This window comes from Amphiura filiformis, chromosome 1 (genome assembly GCF_039555335.1).
Source record: "Amphiura filiformis chromosome 1, Afil_fr2py, whole genome shotgun sequence".
NCBI classification, from domain to species: Eukaryota; Metazoa; Echinodermata; class Ophiuroidea; order Amphilepidida; family Amphiuridae; genus Amphiura; species Amphiura filiformis.
The window spans coordinates 35,290,417-35,308,840 of NC_092628.1; the positions used below are offsets into that span (position 1 = coordinate 35,290,417).

General features: G+C 38.5%; 2 protein-coding genes and 1 long non-coding RNA gene across 3 annotated transcripts in view; 1 reads left to right on the plus strand and 2 right to left on the minus strand.

Annotated features, from left to right (window-relative positions):
- Nucleotides 1-549: 549 nt before the first annotated feature.
- LOC140146216 (uncharacterized) lies at nt 550-3,942 on the minus strand. The gene is made up of 2 exons (XR_011858207.1): nt 3,229-3,942; nt 550-1,199 (listed from the first exon to the last, which is right to left on the minus strand). It is a non-coding gene; the product is annotated as an uncharacterized lncRNA (long non-coding RNA).
- An 850-nt stretch (nt 3,943-4,792) lies between these two features.
- On the minus strand, nt 4,793-10,142 carry LOC140146206 (grpE protein homolog 1, mitochondrial-like). The gene is given in 5 exon segments (XM_072167991.1): nt 4,793-5,006; nt 7,179-7,418; nt 8,358-8,410; nt 8,413-8,540; nt 9,990-10,142. Coding segments are annotated over 5 exon segments (708 nt in total). The 5' UTR covers nt 10,082-10,142; the 3' UTR covers nt 4,793-4,811.
- A 7,153-nt stretch (nt 10,143-17,295) lies between these two features.
- Nucleotides 17,296-18,424, plus strand: part of LOC140146223 (cilia- and flagella-associated protein 58-like) — a 286,607-nt gene continuing 285,478 nt past the window's right edge. Inside the window, 1 exon segment of the mRNA XM_072168007.1 lies at nt 17,296-17,412. Coding sequence (XP_072024108.1) covers nt 17,407-17,412 — 6 coding nt within the window. The 5' untranslated portion in view covers nt 17,296-17,406.

Below are 18,424 nucleotides of genomic sequence, written 5' to 3' on the forward strand. Positions count from 1 at the left end.
CCTCACTACTTATGGATGCATCTGGTCTAGATAAGCATAAGAAACAAACCAATATAATGAACAAGTTTGAAAATACAACATTCTTATGTTTTGTTGGTTGAAACTAGGATAAAGAGCCTATTTTAGGCATGTTTATGTTCTATAAATAGGCTTATGCTGGTTTCATACTTTCTGCCGCTTTGGTTCTCATACGTCAGAGCGGCACCGCTCCAGGTTGACTTGAATTCAACTTCCAGCGATGCTGCCGAAAGTATGAAACCAGCATTGCCGTGCAGAGTTATTTAATGTGCACATAAAATTGCCTTATATTGACGACAATATGACTCCCGATCGGGCGTGGTTTAGTATGGTTTGAAATTATTATGAAAGTCCTTGGTCCTTGGCCTTGGCCTCGGAGACAAAAGTCCTTGGCCTCGGAGGGTTGTCCTTGGCCTCGGACACCAAGTCCTTGGCCTTGGCCTCGGACACCAAGTCCTTGGCCTTGGCCTTGGCCTCGGACATGAGGTCCTCGACTACAACACTTATTTTCATAGTGATACAATTATACAAACAACCCAAATAAGATTTTTTTATTTTTTCAGGCAGCCATTTTATTTCCATGTCAACATTACAAAACGTGCAAGATCTTAATTATGATTTATGAACATGATTCTACATGTAACAAGCAAGTCAGGACTCAAGGAACACATTCACCCATGCATCCAACATACAGTGGAAACTCATTATAACGAAGTTGTCAGGGACAGAGAAATTAGTTCTTTATATCCAAATTTCGTTATATCAGGGTTGTAAAAACAATAAATAACAAAAGAATTTTGTATCTTGGTTCTGGAAAAATACTTCTTCATAACGGTTTTTCTTGTATCAGATTCGTTATAATGAGGTTTTACTGTATTTATAAAGCAAATCAAGTTTCTGCTCACAATGTTTGGGGAAATGTTTCCCTTGAGACACCTTGCCAATTCAACCATACTTATTCAGCACTGATAGTTTAAAATACCCAAATAAACCAAAACACTGTCCTCTCCTCATAATTTGAAATCTTGCCATCATCTTTATAAACCAATTTTCACCATTCTGGCAAATAGAGTGAAGTGTTTTCATTGAAGAGCAGGTGGAAGCAATGGCTAAAACATTTCTATTGCAAACAACTTGGCCCACATGTGGTTTGTATACTTAATCGTATCTGGGGTTCATCACTGAACAGTACGACAGCAACTTAGCTCACTTCCGGTAATTTTTACCGGCGTGACCTTTGCTGTTACGTAACGTAATGTTGTAAATCAGGTGGCAAATACAGTTTTTCAGAAAACATCAAAAAAATGGAATACACGAGTGGTTTCTCCCTTCATTTCCATATTGAGCCCATAGATAAGATATGAAACATGAGTATAAGGCAAACAGTAACGTGTAAAAGTCCAATTATTGTGGAGAAAATGAATGTTTATTGTGTGAAGTAGCCTAAAAATGAGAAAAAATGCATGTCACGATCACCAAAATGGTTATATCTGCAACTATGCGCCAACGCCGGTCGTATGCTTTTCTGTAATGATAGATATTAGCTAACTTGAGCTTGTATTAAATTTTCAGCGAAAATGATTGGTGGAACAATCGAGTCGTAGGTTGGAAAGTTGCTTTCAAAGCGGCTTCCCTCGCAATCGTCGTGACCATAGGTGACCAGTGTCAGCAGGAAAATTAACAGCCGGCCTTGTCCATATAATCGATTAATAATTGTCAGGATCGTCCAGTTGACTACAATGATATTTATTTATTCATACAAAATACTGCCCTGTCATACAAAATATCGAAGTCAATATAAAACGTAATTTCAAGTCATTTGACTGAACTTACAAACTGTTTATAAAAGATTATTGTTGAACGAGACACTGAATTAGAAATAACATTGCAAAAGGTGCGAGAATAAGTTAGAAGGTTGTGATGGTCTAGTGGCTAAGTCCGTGCCTGAAGTGCGTGAGGTTGGAAGTTCGAACCCTACCCTAGCGGGGTTTTTTTTTGTTGAAAATATTTATGATATTAGTAAACAACTTTCAGGAAGGGTTTATGATCATTTGAAGCAGAAATAATGAGGTAAAATGAAAGAAAGCATTTTTTTTATCTTGACCGCTTGTGGTGTTCTATTGAAGATAATTAAAGTTACTCTAGACAACGAAGCGCTGATTCCAATTATGTGTATGTCTGGGTATGGTGTAAGAACGGTGTAAAAATTACAAATAATATTATGCCAAAATATCAGGTTTGCAATTCGTAAATTATGGCTGACGCTATCTTATTTTTTAATATGTAGGCCTACGCTTAAAGAAAAACATTGCAAACGTGTTGCATAGAAATATTTTTAATTGATCATAATACTGACGGGCCTACACCATAGGCCTAACAGAACAAGAGAGAAAAAAAATCGAAATGCTGTAGGATTGAACCTTCAACCGCTCAGACTTCAAACCACAGCGTCAACCATTAGACCATCACAACCTGCTGTAACATACTCGTATCTTTTGCAATCTTATTTCTCATTCAGGGACTCGATCAACAATAATATTTTTAAAACTGCTTTTAAGTTCAGTCAAATGAGGTGATATTACTTTTTATATTGACTTCAATATTTTGTAAGTCAATGCAGTATTTTACTTGAATAAAGAAATATCACTGGAGTCAACTGGACGATTCTGACGATTATTATTCGATATAATGACAAGGCCGGCTGCTATTTTGCTAGTGACACTTGTCACTAACGGGACACGCACGATTGAGACACGGGCCGTTTTGAGAGTAACTTTCCAACCTACGACTCGATTGTTCCACCAATCATTTTCGCTGAAAATTTAATACAAGCTCAAGTTAGTTAATATCTATCATTACAGAAAAGCATAAGACCGGCGTTTGCTCAAAGTTGTAGATATAACCATTTTGGTGATCGTGACATGCAATTTTTCTCATTTTTCCGGCCACTTTGGACATGTTCAAGCTTCTTTATTTTCAATATTATTCAACTTTTACTCGTTTTTTGTTCTTTGCACAAATGTTTGGTATCTTATCCGTGATCATGGTACACAATTTAAGCAAAAAACGACCCGTGTATCCCATTTCTGGAGCTATTTAGCTAAAACATGTTTGCCGGCCAAATTTTCAACATTTAGTTACGTAACCCGTGTTCACCAACCCGTAAAAAATTTCTATCGAACAAAAGAGGTCACGAAGTTGCCGTCGTACTGGAAAAATATTAACAAGATGCCCTAGTTCTTCCAATCATTTAATAAAGTAAAGCTCTAATACCCTTGGCATACAACAATGACCAAGTAGAGACTCTTGAGTGTGCTTGACCTCTGAGAGAATAAACAAATGATGCAAAGGTAAACTTTTATTCACAGTTTGTACCTGTGGCAAAAATCATCTGGAGTCTTCAAAATAATCTCCTCCCTGCTTATAATTCAACCCCAGGGTAGGAAAGGTTTTGTCTTTCTTCCTAGCAGTAGCATAGCCAGGAATGGATGTTGGTGTGAGGGGCAAAGCCAAATTTTGTCCCCATTTAGTCAAACTTTTGTCCTATTTTTAGTCATTTTAAGGACACTTTAATTCTGCCGTCCCCATTTTACCCTGAAAAAATGGGGGAGGCACTCTGACCCACCTGCAAACAACACTATACATAACATTCTTTTCTGTTGATTGAGCCTGGTGAAATTAAGTGCAGACTCTAGCTAGGATTACCATTGAGCTTAATGCTGTAACATTAGCATCACATCAAAAGGGAGCTTACATCCACTTTTCTGGTGATCAGAACAGGTGACAGCAGTCAATATAGTGCATTACGATAGCCATGTATTTAAAGAACCAAGCCAACCAGCATTAGCCTAACCATATAATTTGAATGGATTAAAATATTTGTGGCTGGCACTATAAATGAAGGGATGTGTGTGCATATTTCCATTAGATCATAACACTACACACATGTATTGTAGGGAGTTAATTAATGGAGATCGATGATTCCTGGACGTACATAACTACATACAGTAACAACTTCTTAACACAAAGTTTCCTGAGCTGATGATTTTAGTTTGTGATCAGCAGTTTGTGTTATCAGGTTGGTTAATGTATTTACTTTATAATCTGTGTTGTCAGAATTTTGCGTTTACCAAATTTGTGTTAACGAGTTTTCACTGTATCATTAGTAGAAGTAACTAAAGGTTCCTTAAATTAAATCATGTATGGACCAAAGGTTACAGGAATGGTTGACCCTTGTAGTCTGTGATTCAAAAAACAGAAGCCTGAATCAGCAGAACTTTTTAAGAAACTTGTACATGATTAGAATCACATTTAAGATTTTGTCTTCCTCTTTCAGCAGTATGAAAGATAGTTCGACTAATTAATCCATAAAGTTTAAGGGGTACTACACCCTGGCCAATTTTGTGCCTATTTTTGCATTTTTTCAAAAATTATAGCGCATAGGTGACAAGTAAGATATGTATATTATAGGGGCAAGGACTACAACTACTGCACTGAAAATTCAGCAAATCAAGGCAAGTAGTTATTGATTTATTGATCAAATATTGGGTTTCCCTCATTTTTGACTAACTCCACAACTGTTGTCTGTGCTGAACATTTTTTTCCAGTGCAGTAGTTGTAGTCCTTGCCCCTATAATATACATATCTTATTTGTCACCAATGTAATATAATTTTTGAGAAAAATGCAAAAATAGGCACAAAATTGGGCAGGGGTGTAGTACCCCCTTAACAGCACAATAATTGTAAATGACAAAGGATTTTGTTTCAATGCAAGTCAATGACACTGAATAATATCATGGGGCTTTGGCCACACCCACAAGTGCTGGTCGTATAGTCCGTTCATGCAATTTGTAGCCAATTTTTGTAACTACTGCCACAGTGCCAGGCTCTTTGCCTTCCATGACCGTTTCAAACAGAGCTTCATGGAAGTTGGGGTCAAATTTCTCTCCCTCTGGGGTGATCTGGTGAAGATTATTCTTGCTGAAAACCTGTTACAAGAAAAAGAAAAGTTGCTTTGAATAGTGTCTTCATAATACAGCCCTGGGTTCTCAATAGGCTTATAAATCAATTGTGTTTGACCCTGTAATTGGCATGGCCACCACTCACTACAGTCAAAGCCTCATAATCTAAACTGGAATACCCTAAGAAAACTCATCAAATTAGGCTTTTATAGAACAGGAATAAATGCAGCTAATAAACTGATTGGCAAATATGAGAGCAACCTAACATCAATAATAAAGACACAACTGAGGAAGGATGCATACACTACAAACTTATATTCTTGCATAATTGTGGGTGAATATATCAGTTACCACGATTGCCAGCATAAGTAGTCGATGCTGGGGATAGCCATAGAATGATTTATTCAAAGTATATAAAATGTTACATATCCCTAAAAAACGTTTGGACAGTATTTATTGTGGGACATTAGAGCACATCAGACATATCGAATTGCATTCTGAATATGAAGAATGTCATTCTGATATCAAATAATTTTGAATTTATTGGCTTATGTTATCATCCAGATGGTTGTTTGTTTGTTCCCTTGTTTGTTTCTTTGTTTCTTTCTTTGTTTGTTTATCCGGGCGGAAGCAAATTCATTAATCCACTCTCCAGCTTAAACGTTATCACCGATCAACTTCAACTTGGTACGGAGGTAGGGTATGGTGGCCTCATGTGCTGTATAGGTTTGTGTTGCATTATTTGCATATTTATGAATATTAATGAGCTCATTAGCATATTTTGCCTACATTGTCCTTAATCCACTCTGCAGCACAAACGCAATCACAGATCAATTTCATTATGTCTTCAGAATCTTGCATCCTATACCTTTGTACATAACCTAGCTGTCTGATAAATTTGTGTATCAGTCGCCTGGAGCTACAGGGTTTTTTCATATCTGTAGCCTCTTCATAGAGTGCATAGTTCATATACTTTATGTGCCAAAGTCTCTTTTGGTGTGATTTTTTTGCAAATGTGACATGCCATGACCAAAAATCACATTTTTGACCAAAAATCACATTTTGACCAAAAATCACGTATTTGACCAAAATTCATGTTATTTACCCCAAAATCACATTTTGAGCAGAAATTTTAAGCAAAGTCTTGATTTTTAACAAAAAATGTTTTCTACTAAAAATCATGTTTTTTTTACTAAAAATCATGTTTTTGACCAAAAAAGATTCTGAAGACATAATAATGATAAAATTGGACGGATACTTTCGCATGATACCTGAATTTATCGATCTCGCTAGAGTTTTCAAATATCACGCTCGACTTCGCGTCGTCTCGCGTGATATTTGAAAACTCTAGCTCGACCAATAAATTCAGGTATCACACTCAATCCATCCAATTTTATATCAAACCTGGTACGGTGATAGGATATGGTGGCCTGATGTGCTGAATAGTTTTGTGTCATTTTATTTGCATATGAATATTAATGAGCTCATTTGCATATTTTGCCTTCATTTCCATTAATCCACTCTCCAGCTTAAACGCAATCACCGATCAACTTCAAACTTGGTATAGTATATGGTGGCCTCATGTGGTGTATAGTTTTGTGGGGGCCACCTTAATTACGAACCGCGTAATTCTAGTTTGAAATTTGCATTGTAATACAAATCATTCAAAATTGATATTTTTGATATTTAACAGTACTCCAAGTAAACTTTATAAATCTGATGATTTATACTTAACGTGTATGTAGGTGGGATGAAAAGCCGACAATCAATTGAAAATTTTGACCTTTCGTATTGAAGATATGGATTTTTTCCCCCCAAACACCAAAAAAAAATAGGTCTTTTTGGGAAAAAAATCCATATCTTCAATATGAAAGGTCAAAATTATCAATTGATCGTCGGCTTTTCCTCCCAGCTACATACACTTTAAGAATATATCATTAGATTTATAAAATTTACTTCGAGGACTGTTATATATCAAAAATTTGAAAAATATCAATTTTTATAATTTGTCATCAAATTTGTATTATATCGTGATTTTCAGAAAATGACAATTATTTGATATCAGAAAGACATGCTTCGTATTCAGAATGCAATTCCATACGTCTTGGGGTGCTCTCATGTTCCATAAAAAATACTGTCAAAATGCTCATTCCAGATCCCTTAAGTAGTCATGAAAATAATACCAAGAAGAAAACTGACCTTTTGTAACTGTGTCTGTGTCATTGTGAGCCCTTGATATAAACTTTTCAAATGTGGATTGACACCATTGCCTTCCAACTCCTCTGTAGGTACACTAGTTGTTGCTGCACTCAAAATGTCTGCAACCTCTAAGAGATCCTTGCAAAAACCCTGAATAGAGTACAGCTTGGAATCGGCTAATTGCTTCTGGAAGCGTGATCTCACATTTTCTGTTTCAGCTAGTGCTCGTTTGTACTTGTCCTGCCATATGATAATGAATAAGATATTGTGGTCAATTTCAATACATGAGATATGGTTTATTTGTTTGTTTAAACAATCGCACCATGTGGTGACACACTTAGGTCCTGATGGGACCAATCAGGCTCAAGCAAAATGCTCCAGCCACACTGGGCAACAATATCAAGTTTCAATTTCCAGAGCGATTTGACTCAATCACTCAAAAAACAAAAAACGGAATCTTTTCTTTTTACCAAAAGCAATTCAGTCAGATGTACATTGTTGTATATTATAAATAATACAGTATGTCAATTTTCTTTTTGGCAAATCAGCCCCTTTTTGCATGCTCTTTCTCCTCTAATCAGGTCCAATATTCAGTGGCTGGGCTTTTCCCTCTCGGAACACCAAAGCTGGTTATGCTCCTGATCAAAACCATCCATTCATTTTGTCACACTACGAATATGCTTGAATAATAATACTACTTTCAAGAACATGTTTAATGTATTTTGAGGTGATTTTGATGGCATCAAATTTACAACATTGATCACCCATGTTATTATCCATTCCAGCTCTGTGACACCTCATTAATTTCCAGGACCTTTGGATGCATTGAAATAGGTATTAGCATTTTACTTTAATAAACCCAATGTAACATGGCTGTAGTTGTCATGCCCCTGTTATAGTGAACATTAGTCTAATCCTACCCAGGACAGCATGCATGAGGGAATTGGAACAGATAATAATTAACATTTTGATCATTTTTCAGTGGCATACACAGGGGGGCAGCAGGACACAGCCCCTCCCACTTTTGTCAGTCAGTCAGGGGAAATGCACCTGGGGGAGGGGGGTAGGGTTACCAATAATGGCGAGGGAAGCGAGACAAAAATGTTTGAACATTCAGGGGAATTGAGACCTGTGCCCCCCCACTACACGTATATGCGGATGCCACTGTCATCTACTTACAGTTATTTCTTTCAGCTGGGATTCAAGCTTAGCCGTATCTTCTTGAAACTTTTCTCCATTTCATTAGGTTGTGTTGCCTTCTGTTCTTGCTTCCCATTGTCTTGTGTTACTTCTGCAGCACCATCTTTGTTTGTGTCGCTGGATTCTGTTCTGGTTTCTGTAGATACCCAACGTATTCTATGACTATACAATCAAAAGAAAACAAATGTGAAAACAAATGGTTGAACTTTACATTATGACAGAAGATACCTCTAAACTGGTGATGTTTCCTTGGTCAAAATTAATTCCTGCTGCAAAATTCATCAGCAGATACTTGATCCAAAATCAGGCTGTAAAATTTTGAGAAATACCAAGAAAATAGTTGAAGAATGAAGACCTTTCTTCTATATTCACTGATATTCAGAACATTAATAGCTGCACAGTAGGCATTCACATACACACTTAGCCATCACTGCATCAGTATGAAGAAATCGTTGCTCCAAAAATTATTGCAAATTACACATAAATTTGTAATAATTTTTCACCACAAAATATGATATGAACACAGGTGAGCAATGTATGACACGAACGAACTACCCCCATTCACGCTGTACGAAGTTAGAAATAAAGGAGCCAGTTAGCACGCTAGGCACCACTAAGCATGCAAAGTGCATAGCATTGGACTTTTTGTGATCCCTGTATTCTTTTTTTACCGTGTCAGGCAGGAGCGCGCTGCTCATTAAATATTCATGAACCCAACACGTCACAAACACATGGTCTTATTCGGCCGATCAGAATCGTTGCAATTGACCCAACATGGTTATATGAATGAATTTTTGACCTACTGGGCTCAGACATATGCATATTCATTTGTTTTGTAATATTCAAGATGGCTGCTGGGCCCTGGCGAAGACAGAATGAAAATCAATGGTTCAGTTCGGAAAATATTGCCGTTTGAAAATGGACTTTTTTCTGGCGTCAAACGAGCAAAAATTTCGATGACTGAAGATACTCAATTTCATTCTGTAATTTTGGTTGTAATTTTTTGTTGGACATGGTATATTTTTTTTGACTTCTTACTCTTAGCTGGAAGCTTATTTCAAGTGGTCATGATGGCTGCGGAGGATCCAGTTTTTCAACGGAGACGGACAATATGCACGAGGTGTTTTTAGTTACCAAATTTTACAAAAATTTCACTGATCCTACGGCTACGCACACGATTCGTCAGTTCTGTGCACGTGATGTCATGCAGTGGGTGCGTGGGGCATTTTAACTTGGTAAGAAGTTGGATTGTGTATGACTAAGTATGTCAACGTCAATGATGAATATACCAGGCAGAGAGATCAAACAGTTTTAAAGTGAATTGTCAATATTAATATTTTGCGACATTTATATATAACGAAAACAATTAACACAGAAGACACCCTATGGCACCTTCTACAACTTGAGAACAAGTCCTCAAACGTTCGAAATGTGTCCATTTGTAGTTACTACAACTGGGTACGGTATGATTCATGATCATGATGAATTACATCACTAGCTGTTTACATACGTTAGTACACATGTGTCATGCATGTTACGTCGGCTATAGGAGGTTTTATTGCCGTCGACCTAAAACACAAAAATTATAAAATCTCTATTATTAGTTGTTACCTTTTATTTACAATTTGATTAATGCCTGAACCGTAAAATCTTGGTAAAACAAGTGCTCTGATGCAAGTGCGTGCCGCAGTGGACGTCGCCATTTTGTAATAAGTAGCCTCATTCTTGAAAAAGTATGTGAAAACGTAGTGCAAAATCCTAAGGTAAAGGATGAGAGTATAACCTTTGAACTGCAATTGCTGGTGTTCACCAAAAATGCGCAGACAAATGAGGAAAGAAATTGATGGGAACCAATGTGCTTGCGGATGGATATTTTTGTTACGATTTGAGGTGGTGCGGTTAATCGTCTATCTTTTTGAAAATATTGAATATTAAACATATGACGTCAACGGTTGGCAATCTCTCCACTAAGTTCATTACTTAGTTTAATAATTACTTAATTTACAGAACTCGCCCGTTCTCAAATCACGACCGAAGACCCCCTATTTTTTCATTTGATCTGTTTTAATAACAGCAACTTTCATTTATCATTCACGTATTTTGAAAAAACAAAGAAATTTGAAGCCATTAGAACTAGAAATTTGATTTTCGAGGTTTCTGTGGCGCTGTTTCCGAGTTCGGCTCTCACTCAAAGATTCCATTTTAAAAAAGGTCATGTTCTCACCCAATGACCCCATATTTTTTACATTTTGCTCTCACCGAATGCCAAAAATCATGCTCTCACCCAATGACCCCATATTTTTTACATTTTGCTCTCACAGAATGCCCCTTAGTGCGAAAGTGCCAGCCCTACACCTATATCCATTTCAAATTGAAGTCTCCCCGAGCTTAGTCTACACACATCATGCAGCTATTGTTGCCTACATGATATGTATGCACACAACACATGGGCACTCACAATAGCGCTGTGTTGCAGATATAGGAGATGAACTAGTTAGTGTCACTATATATATCAAAAAGTGCTATGATTTTAGTACTTGCTCCCCGGGACTTGCTCTATATTTCAATTACTTATTCCAGTGGCGTGTCCAGGGGGGACTTTGGGTGCTGAAGCCCCCCGCACTTTGTTAAAAATCATGTAAAATCAGCCGTTTTTTGGCGATTCTAGCCATTAAGCCCCCGCATAACTCTGAAAGCTCCTCTGAGCCCCCCGCAGGAAAAGATCCTGGACACGCCGGTGTATTCTTTTCAAAATATCTGAATTTTCAACACGGTATACGGTATACTAGAACTAGTTCTAGTTCCTCGACGGGGGTGCGCAAAGCGGCCAACTAGGCGCTAGGACTAGTGGATTTTGTATAATGTCAGACCTCAACACTTTAACCACATGGCAAAATAACTGGCAGCTGAGACATGACATACAAATGCTCACCTTGAAAATATCCCATGCAACGTAAACAACATATTAAAATATAGGCACTGGGAATGATGCAACATCATCATCATCATCATCAGTCGGCTGCGGAGCAGGCTTTCTCCAACTGTTGCGATCTTGGGCAAGCGAAACAATTTTGTTTGGCTGCAGCATCCCTTCAGTATCTCCTAGGAGGTGCTGGACATAAGTACAGTGTGCGTGGCCGTCCCGGTTTCCTCTTCCCGTGTGGTGGAATATAAGGGCATATTCTTGTCTTCAAGACGCAGTTACCATGGCCAGGGCCGGATTTACCATAGGGCCAGATGGGCCCGGGCCCCCAAAATTGCCCTATGCAGTGTGCATCTTCCATTTAGCCGAAAAACACCATATTTGGGGCCAAAATAGTGTACAAAATTGCAAAATTTTGCGCGCTTCGCGCGCACTGGCCAATTATACAGCAAAATTCAGCTTCAGTTTCGGGGCTGAAATAGTCTAAAATTTAATTTTTTTCGCGCGCATCGCGCGTAAGTGTCCTAATAATATCCACTTGAGTGCACGTGCTTTCCTCGCGGTGCGTTTGGGGCCTCCAAATTTTGGCCTGGCCCAGGGCCCCCAAAAAAGTAAATCCGGCCCTGACCATGGCCGAGAAATTTTAGTTGATGAATCTTGACTCTGGCAACCAGTGGAGTACTAAGTGTTGGACAGATCATCCCGGCAGATCATTGTAGATGGTTTCATTTGGAATCCGATCTAGATCGCCGATCTACACGCTTGATGGCTCTTCCATGTCCTTGGTGATTACCCATGACTCGCACCCATACAGAAAGACAGTAACACAAGTCGTCTCAAACAGCTTGATTTTTGTTTCGATTGACAGGGATGGACTTCTCCAAAGGCGTTCCCAGTTTCCAGAAAGCTGCCCATGCAGCGCGCTAGTGCTTTTCTTCTTTTTAGGTCTCCAGTACTTGCAAGAAATCTTCACATAACTATGATCTCTTGTGACCTCAGGTGGTCGAATCACATCATTGCTAGAGCTATGCCACGACAATAGGAACCAATTGACATTTTGAGGAAATTGAGTTTTATAGGCGCTATAGTGCCCTAAAAGCAACACATTTTGATAAAGCTTGATAAGATAGTCTATCTATGAGTAAAATGTTGTTATATATATATATATAGTACCATTTTTTCCCCTCCTCTCCCTCTCTCCTCCCTTTTTTCCTCTCTCTCTCCTTTTTCCTCTTTTTCCTTGCACTATATAGGGGCGGGGGCCCAAACAGGCTAATTTTGCCAGGGGGGCATTGCCCCCTGCCCCCCCCGGCAGCTACGCCACTGGGCAGTATAATTAGGGTCCTTTGATGGATTTATAGAAATCTCCATAGAGATAGAATGAATCCATCCACAGTAGAATCCATCTAACGAAGAGGGTCACGTTTTGTTTTCAAAGATTACAGGTAGGTAGTGTGACATACGGTGTACCATGAGGGACATAAAAACTTCAATCAGGTTTTTGCAAACTTCAATCAGTTTTTGCAAACTTCAATCAGTTTCTGCAAACTTCAATCAGTTTCAGGAAACTTCAATCAGTTTTTGCAAACTTCAATCAGTTTTTGCAAACTTCAATAATTGTTTTTGCTAACTTCAATTGTTTTCGCTAACTTCAAACACTTTTCGCTAACTTCAATTGTTTTTGGTAACTTCAATCAGTTTTTGGTAACTTCTATCAGTTTTTGCTAACTTCGGTTGTTTTTGCTAACTTCAAACAGTTTTTGCTAACTTCAATTGTTTTTGCTAACTTCAATCACCCGAGCGGGCTGCAATAAGGGTATCAATTTCAAGCTTTTTGCAAAAAAGGGTAGTCTTTTCAGCCACTTAGGCCTACAAGTCGGCATTAAGGGTAGTGATTTTCATGTTTTGTCGGAAGCCGTTTTCCAACTGGTATCTTACATACACATGCAGCAATAAACATCAAAGTCTGTACGGGAGCCCGAGTAATAAGTCTACTTAATTGTATCAGTGAAAAGCACTATTTTGAGTTGATCAGTGAAAAGGGTTCCTGCTTTACTCCAAGGTCAGTAATAAGGGTCCATTTTTTTCACACAATAAAGGGCGGTGTTTAGGAGCTTTTAGGGTTGGGAATCTGAGGGGGATGTTTGAGGATGATAACACATAATGGTATCGTCGGTATGTGAGTGCCCCTGCGGGGTTCTCAATATGCGTGTTTCTACTGGGGAACGGTTGGCGGGTACCGGGTAATGCGGTTTAGTTTAGAGTGTTACCGCTTAATCAGGTGGTGTATGACGTGCATTCCCTAAATTCAGTAAATTTTCATCGTCAACCGTGTCATTGAATGGGATTATTTTGACATTTTAAAACGCTTGAAATATCACAAACAAATAAGCCTATGTTGATAAATTATATAAATACAAGCTAAAACCGTTGGGGTTCGATAATGAACCCCACAAAACTAACCGAGTAGCCTATATGGAAAATGCCATACGGTATTTTTGCCAGTAGAAGTTTGCAAAAACTGATTGAAGTTTGCAAAAACTGATTGAAGTTTGCAAAAACTGATTGAAGTTTGCAAAAACTGATTGAAGTTTGCAAAAACTGATTGAAGTTTGCATTAACCTGATTGAAGTTTTCATGTCCCTCATGGTACACCGTAGTGACAGACGTATTGACGTACCAAACCGTAGCACATGCTAAGAGACGGGTATGGCAAGCTAAGCGGCTCAGAACGTGTATGGCAAGCTAAGCGGCTCAGAACGTGGGACTAGCTACGCGCAGCTTCTTTCTCGTTACGTGCAGCTTATTAACCAATCAGATTCGCGGTTTTAAACACGTGGAGGCTGACGGTGGAGCTGATGTAAACATCCTCTCTCACAAATATTACGTTGTTAATTTTTGTAAATATCTGTAGTATATCAGCAAAAAATGGTATAGGTGCTATTAAAGTAATATCTGAACAGAATGATGATTGTTCTATATTTAGGGGCTATCATTTTCTTCGGAAGGGGGTCTCAAATATAGGGGTCATATATTTTTGGAAAGCAAAATAAGGGGGAGGGGGTCATAAATTCATAATAAAAAATGTATTGAGTCATAAGATGTGTTTATTGTATTCAAAAAGACTGATTTCAATACAATTTTAGCCTGTCTATGGGGGTAAGGTGTATCGGTGGTGGGAGCCGGGGTCATAACATTTTTGATGCCAAAATAGTGAGGGCCGCAATTTTATTGACGCCGACTTTTTGTACATTTAGGACCCCCCCCCCCCTTCCGAAGAAAATGATGACCCATTACTCTCTCCATATTTACACAGTGGCATGTGATATCGCTTTCCTGCAATATCTTTACACAGCGCTTTACATCAGTAGTAGGTGTTGTTTGACCTTCATATCCCCTGCACGGCTAATACAGAACACGGTGTAAACTTGGAAACACTAAATAAATATGCTTTGTGTCATTTTAGCCAGGCATTAAGCAACATGTTCTCTTGACACGTGCTGTGATTTGGCCTCCTTACCCGCTCGTCAGTTATCTATGCTAATTCCGTAAATGAATCACAAAATAATACTTGTGAAAGAGGATACCTAGCACTATACCACGCGCAGCTAATGATCTAACCACGTGATTAAATTGACTATTTTGATTGGTCAAACAGCTGCACGTAGCTTTAAATAAGCTGCGCGTAGCCATCTCCACGTTCTGAGCCGCTTAGCTTGCCATAGGCGGGAAACATATAGGCTCACCATGAAATCAACAGCAGTCAGGTGGCAGTGCGAACCAATGCGAACCGTTCTTGCAGCTCATCCCGGCTAGAGATTTTATGTCCCGGCTCAACCATAGTAAATCCGTCAAGTGGCAGAACAAACTATTACAACTTTTCCCTTTTTCCAAACACCATAAACTATTGGAACAGTCTACTCTGTGAGTAAACATAGAGCACACAAAAAAGGCTCGTAACCAATATTTAGGTGGGGGGGCTGATTTTGAAAAATGGACGGGCGGTTTTTGAAAAAGTCTTGAAAAAGTGTTGTTTTTTTCTTCAAAATTTGGACCTTTTTTGACCAAAAAGGCTTAAAAACCTGTTTATTTAATCAGTGGAAGACTCTACTTGAGCCTACTAGTCATAACTTTTCATATAGCCACCTCTATATTCTGTTTATTCGCTCGCTGCGCTTGCAAATTGGACTTTTTAGGTCAAAAGGGGAGACCTTTGTGGCCGTTTGCGATGGGGGGGGGGGGGTGTTATAACAAAGTTAAAAGTGAAAAGGAATGTTAACCCTAGTGGTTTAAAAGTTTTCTTGGCTAAGCCTGTCATGTTCTACTTAGAATCCAATCCGTTAAGGGCTCGTTCTTAAAGGTTCTTCAAGAACCATTTTCGGGTCTAAAGTGCTTCTTTGTTCTACAAATTATATAGACCCCCATTGGTTTTCCATGGGGTTCTTTGTAGCTTGAGAACCTTTAAATGAACCATTAAGAAAGAACCATCAAAAGTTCTATAAGTAGAACAGAAAACAGGTTCTTTAGCCAAGAAAATATACTTTTCACTTTCTTTACTTTGTGACGAGTCCCTGTATTAATGCCTATTTAAATCTTAAAGGTTCTTTATAGAACTTTTTAAGGTTCTTATCATGAGAACCTTATCAAGTATACGGGCAAAAAAGGTTCTAAGTTGCACTTTTTTCTAAGAGTGTTCAACAAAATCAGTGTTCTGCCAAAATGCTTGTCTTCCTGAGACCCCCCCATCACCACTGCACCCTCGGCCTGCCAAAAAAACCTTTCCCCCCTTTTCGACCGGCCTGCCAAAATTACTTGTCCTTAGTTTCGGCCTGCCAAATAAAAAAAATCCTTGCCCCCGGCCCCTTTCCGAGTTTGCCCATACCAATTTTTGGGAACCCAATTTGCAAACCTATTTTCCGGCAAAATAACATGTCATAGGCCTATTGATAAAGTAATATGATATTGTTATATAAATGTAAAAGTGTGATAATGTCGGTGAAAATTGTTCACCCACTGCACCGGTGCACCCCCACCCCGCCTTTTTAGATTCTTGAGCTCACTGGGTCAACAATCCACAACTTTCGTTGGCAAAAAATATATTTCCGTCAGTTTATTCATTCAGTGCCCCCAGGTTCCGAAAACACTGGTGCAGGGGGGGGACTGCCCCACAAAATATTTTCAGAGATAAAATTGACGGCCAAGAATAAAGTGCTTAAAATTACTAAAAATGGGACAAAAAATTGACAAATGGGGACTTAGCTTTGCCTCCTCACACTAAAATCCTGACTATATACAACAATTTAAAGTCCCATTCAGTGATCCCAGCGAAAGTATAAAAAAATTCAAATTGTGTAGGCCTAGGCTTATCCCTTTAAAGTGAAGGATTAAAATTTGGGCAAAAAAACAACAACCAAAAACAAAAACAAACAAGGAAACAGCATTATTGACAAAGTTAAATGAGCCCCTTTGAAATTAACAAGTATGGTCAGTAGGCATATAAAATTAGGCCTACAGATTCAGGTAAAATATTTTGTCTTTCATATGCCTATGCCTACACGGCTTTTGGCCGAGTAAGCTATGTTAGCCCATCTATGTCAATGACAAAGGTACCGTTTCTGAATTTTGATGATTTTTGCGATAAGCACTGAGCAAATCATACCGAAAACCACACAAACCACACCAGGCCCTGCAAACCACCACGGCGCTTTTGGTCGGACAGCTATCGTCACTTCATTAATATTAATGAGTTTCTAAATATTTGAAATCTAAAAAATTAGACAAGCCGCACATAAATCTATTTAAAAATAGATTCATAATATTTTCGAAATTGATATATTAAAATATCCAGAGAAAAAAAAATTCTCTAGGGTTAATTCTTGTTGCAATTTTAAGACTCAAGCTTTGGATAAAATAGACGAGCAACAATAGTTTTTGTTAGGGCCCTACTTTTTTCTATCGCATGAATATGGCACATTAAAATGCGTGCATAATTGGCCTGGAAACCAGCGTAAACAACCGAAATATATGTTTATGTTCGCGTCAAGTAGTAGTTAAATTGATTCATTTGCATTGAAAATAAAGAAATATTATTCTAAAGAAACCGTAATGGAGGTAAGTATTTTGATTTTCATTAATTAGTTGTTGTTAGTGTCTCAAGCTCAATTAAATAGCACTTGGACTTTTGAATGGTATAAATGGAGGATAAGGTAGCCAAATTCGACATACTTGTCAGTACACCCTTCGAATGTGTCTTGGCCCTCAGACACACATGTAATAGGCATAGAGTTCACAAGCGGCTACAGGGCGACAGGTAACCTCGGTATTTACTTGTCAACCTAACCCTAACCTAACCCTACCCCCCCATTGGATCCTAATCTGTTTCTTTAACTGCCATCGTTTCGTTTCGTTTCGTTTCGTATTGGAATTTCCTCCTTTTATGTAGGAGCACCTCTTCCTTTTTGAAGAGTAAGTTCAGTTCACAAACATCCACTAGTCACTTGACAATCACAAATACAGAAGAATTGTTCCTTCTTCCTTTACATTTAGTCACAAATCACAGTCACAAAAAATCTAATATATATATAAAGTTAAAGTTGTCGGCAGCGGCGAGGGGAATAGGGTCAGGCAGGGGGCAGGGAGTAGATGTTCAGTATGATGTCCGGCTCTTGGTTCTCAGGTGAATCAGGATCTGTAACAAGCACAAAAATATAACAAGCACTTGTTAAGGATCATGCATAGATCACTGTTCTGTTCATATTAATGTCAAGGCAGGAAGCAGCATGAGGCAACAGCACAGCATCAATCAAATATGAGTTAAGGTGCAGCAGAAGCTTTATAAATCAGGTTACAGGGTGCTTGCAAACTCAAATCATCCACTCGCAAGAACAGTAGGTAGTGCAATCAAATGTCTAGGGTGGTGCTAGTTCAGGTCCAATTGCCCAAATTGCAGTTAGGGTTCACAGCAACTCAAAGGCATGCAAATAGGTGTACACTTCAAATCCATCCACTCTCAGTGCAGTAATATAAGCAGTGCAATCAAAACATCTAGAATTGGTGGTGCTAGTGCAAGTCCAGTTGCACAATAGGCATCTAGCATCCAAAGCAAATCAAATACACTAAAAAC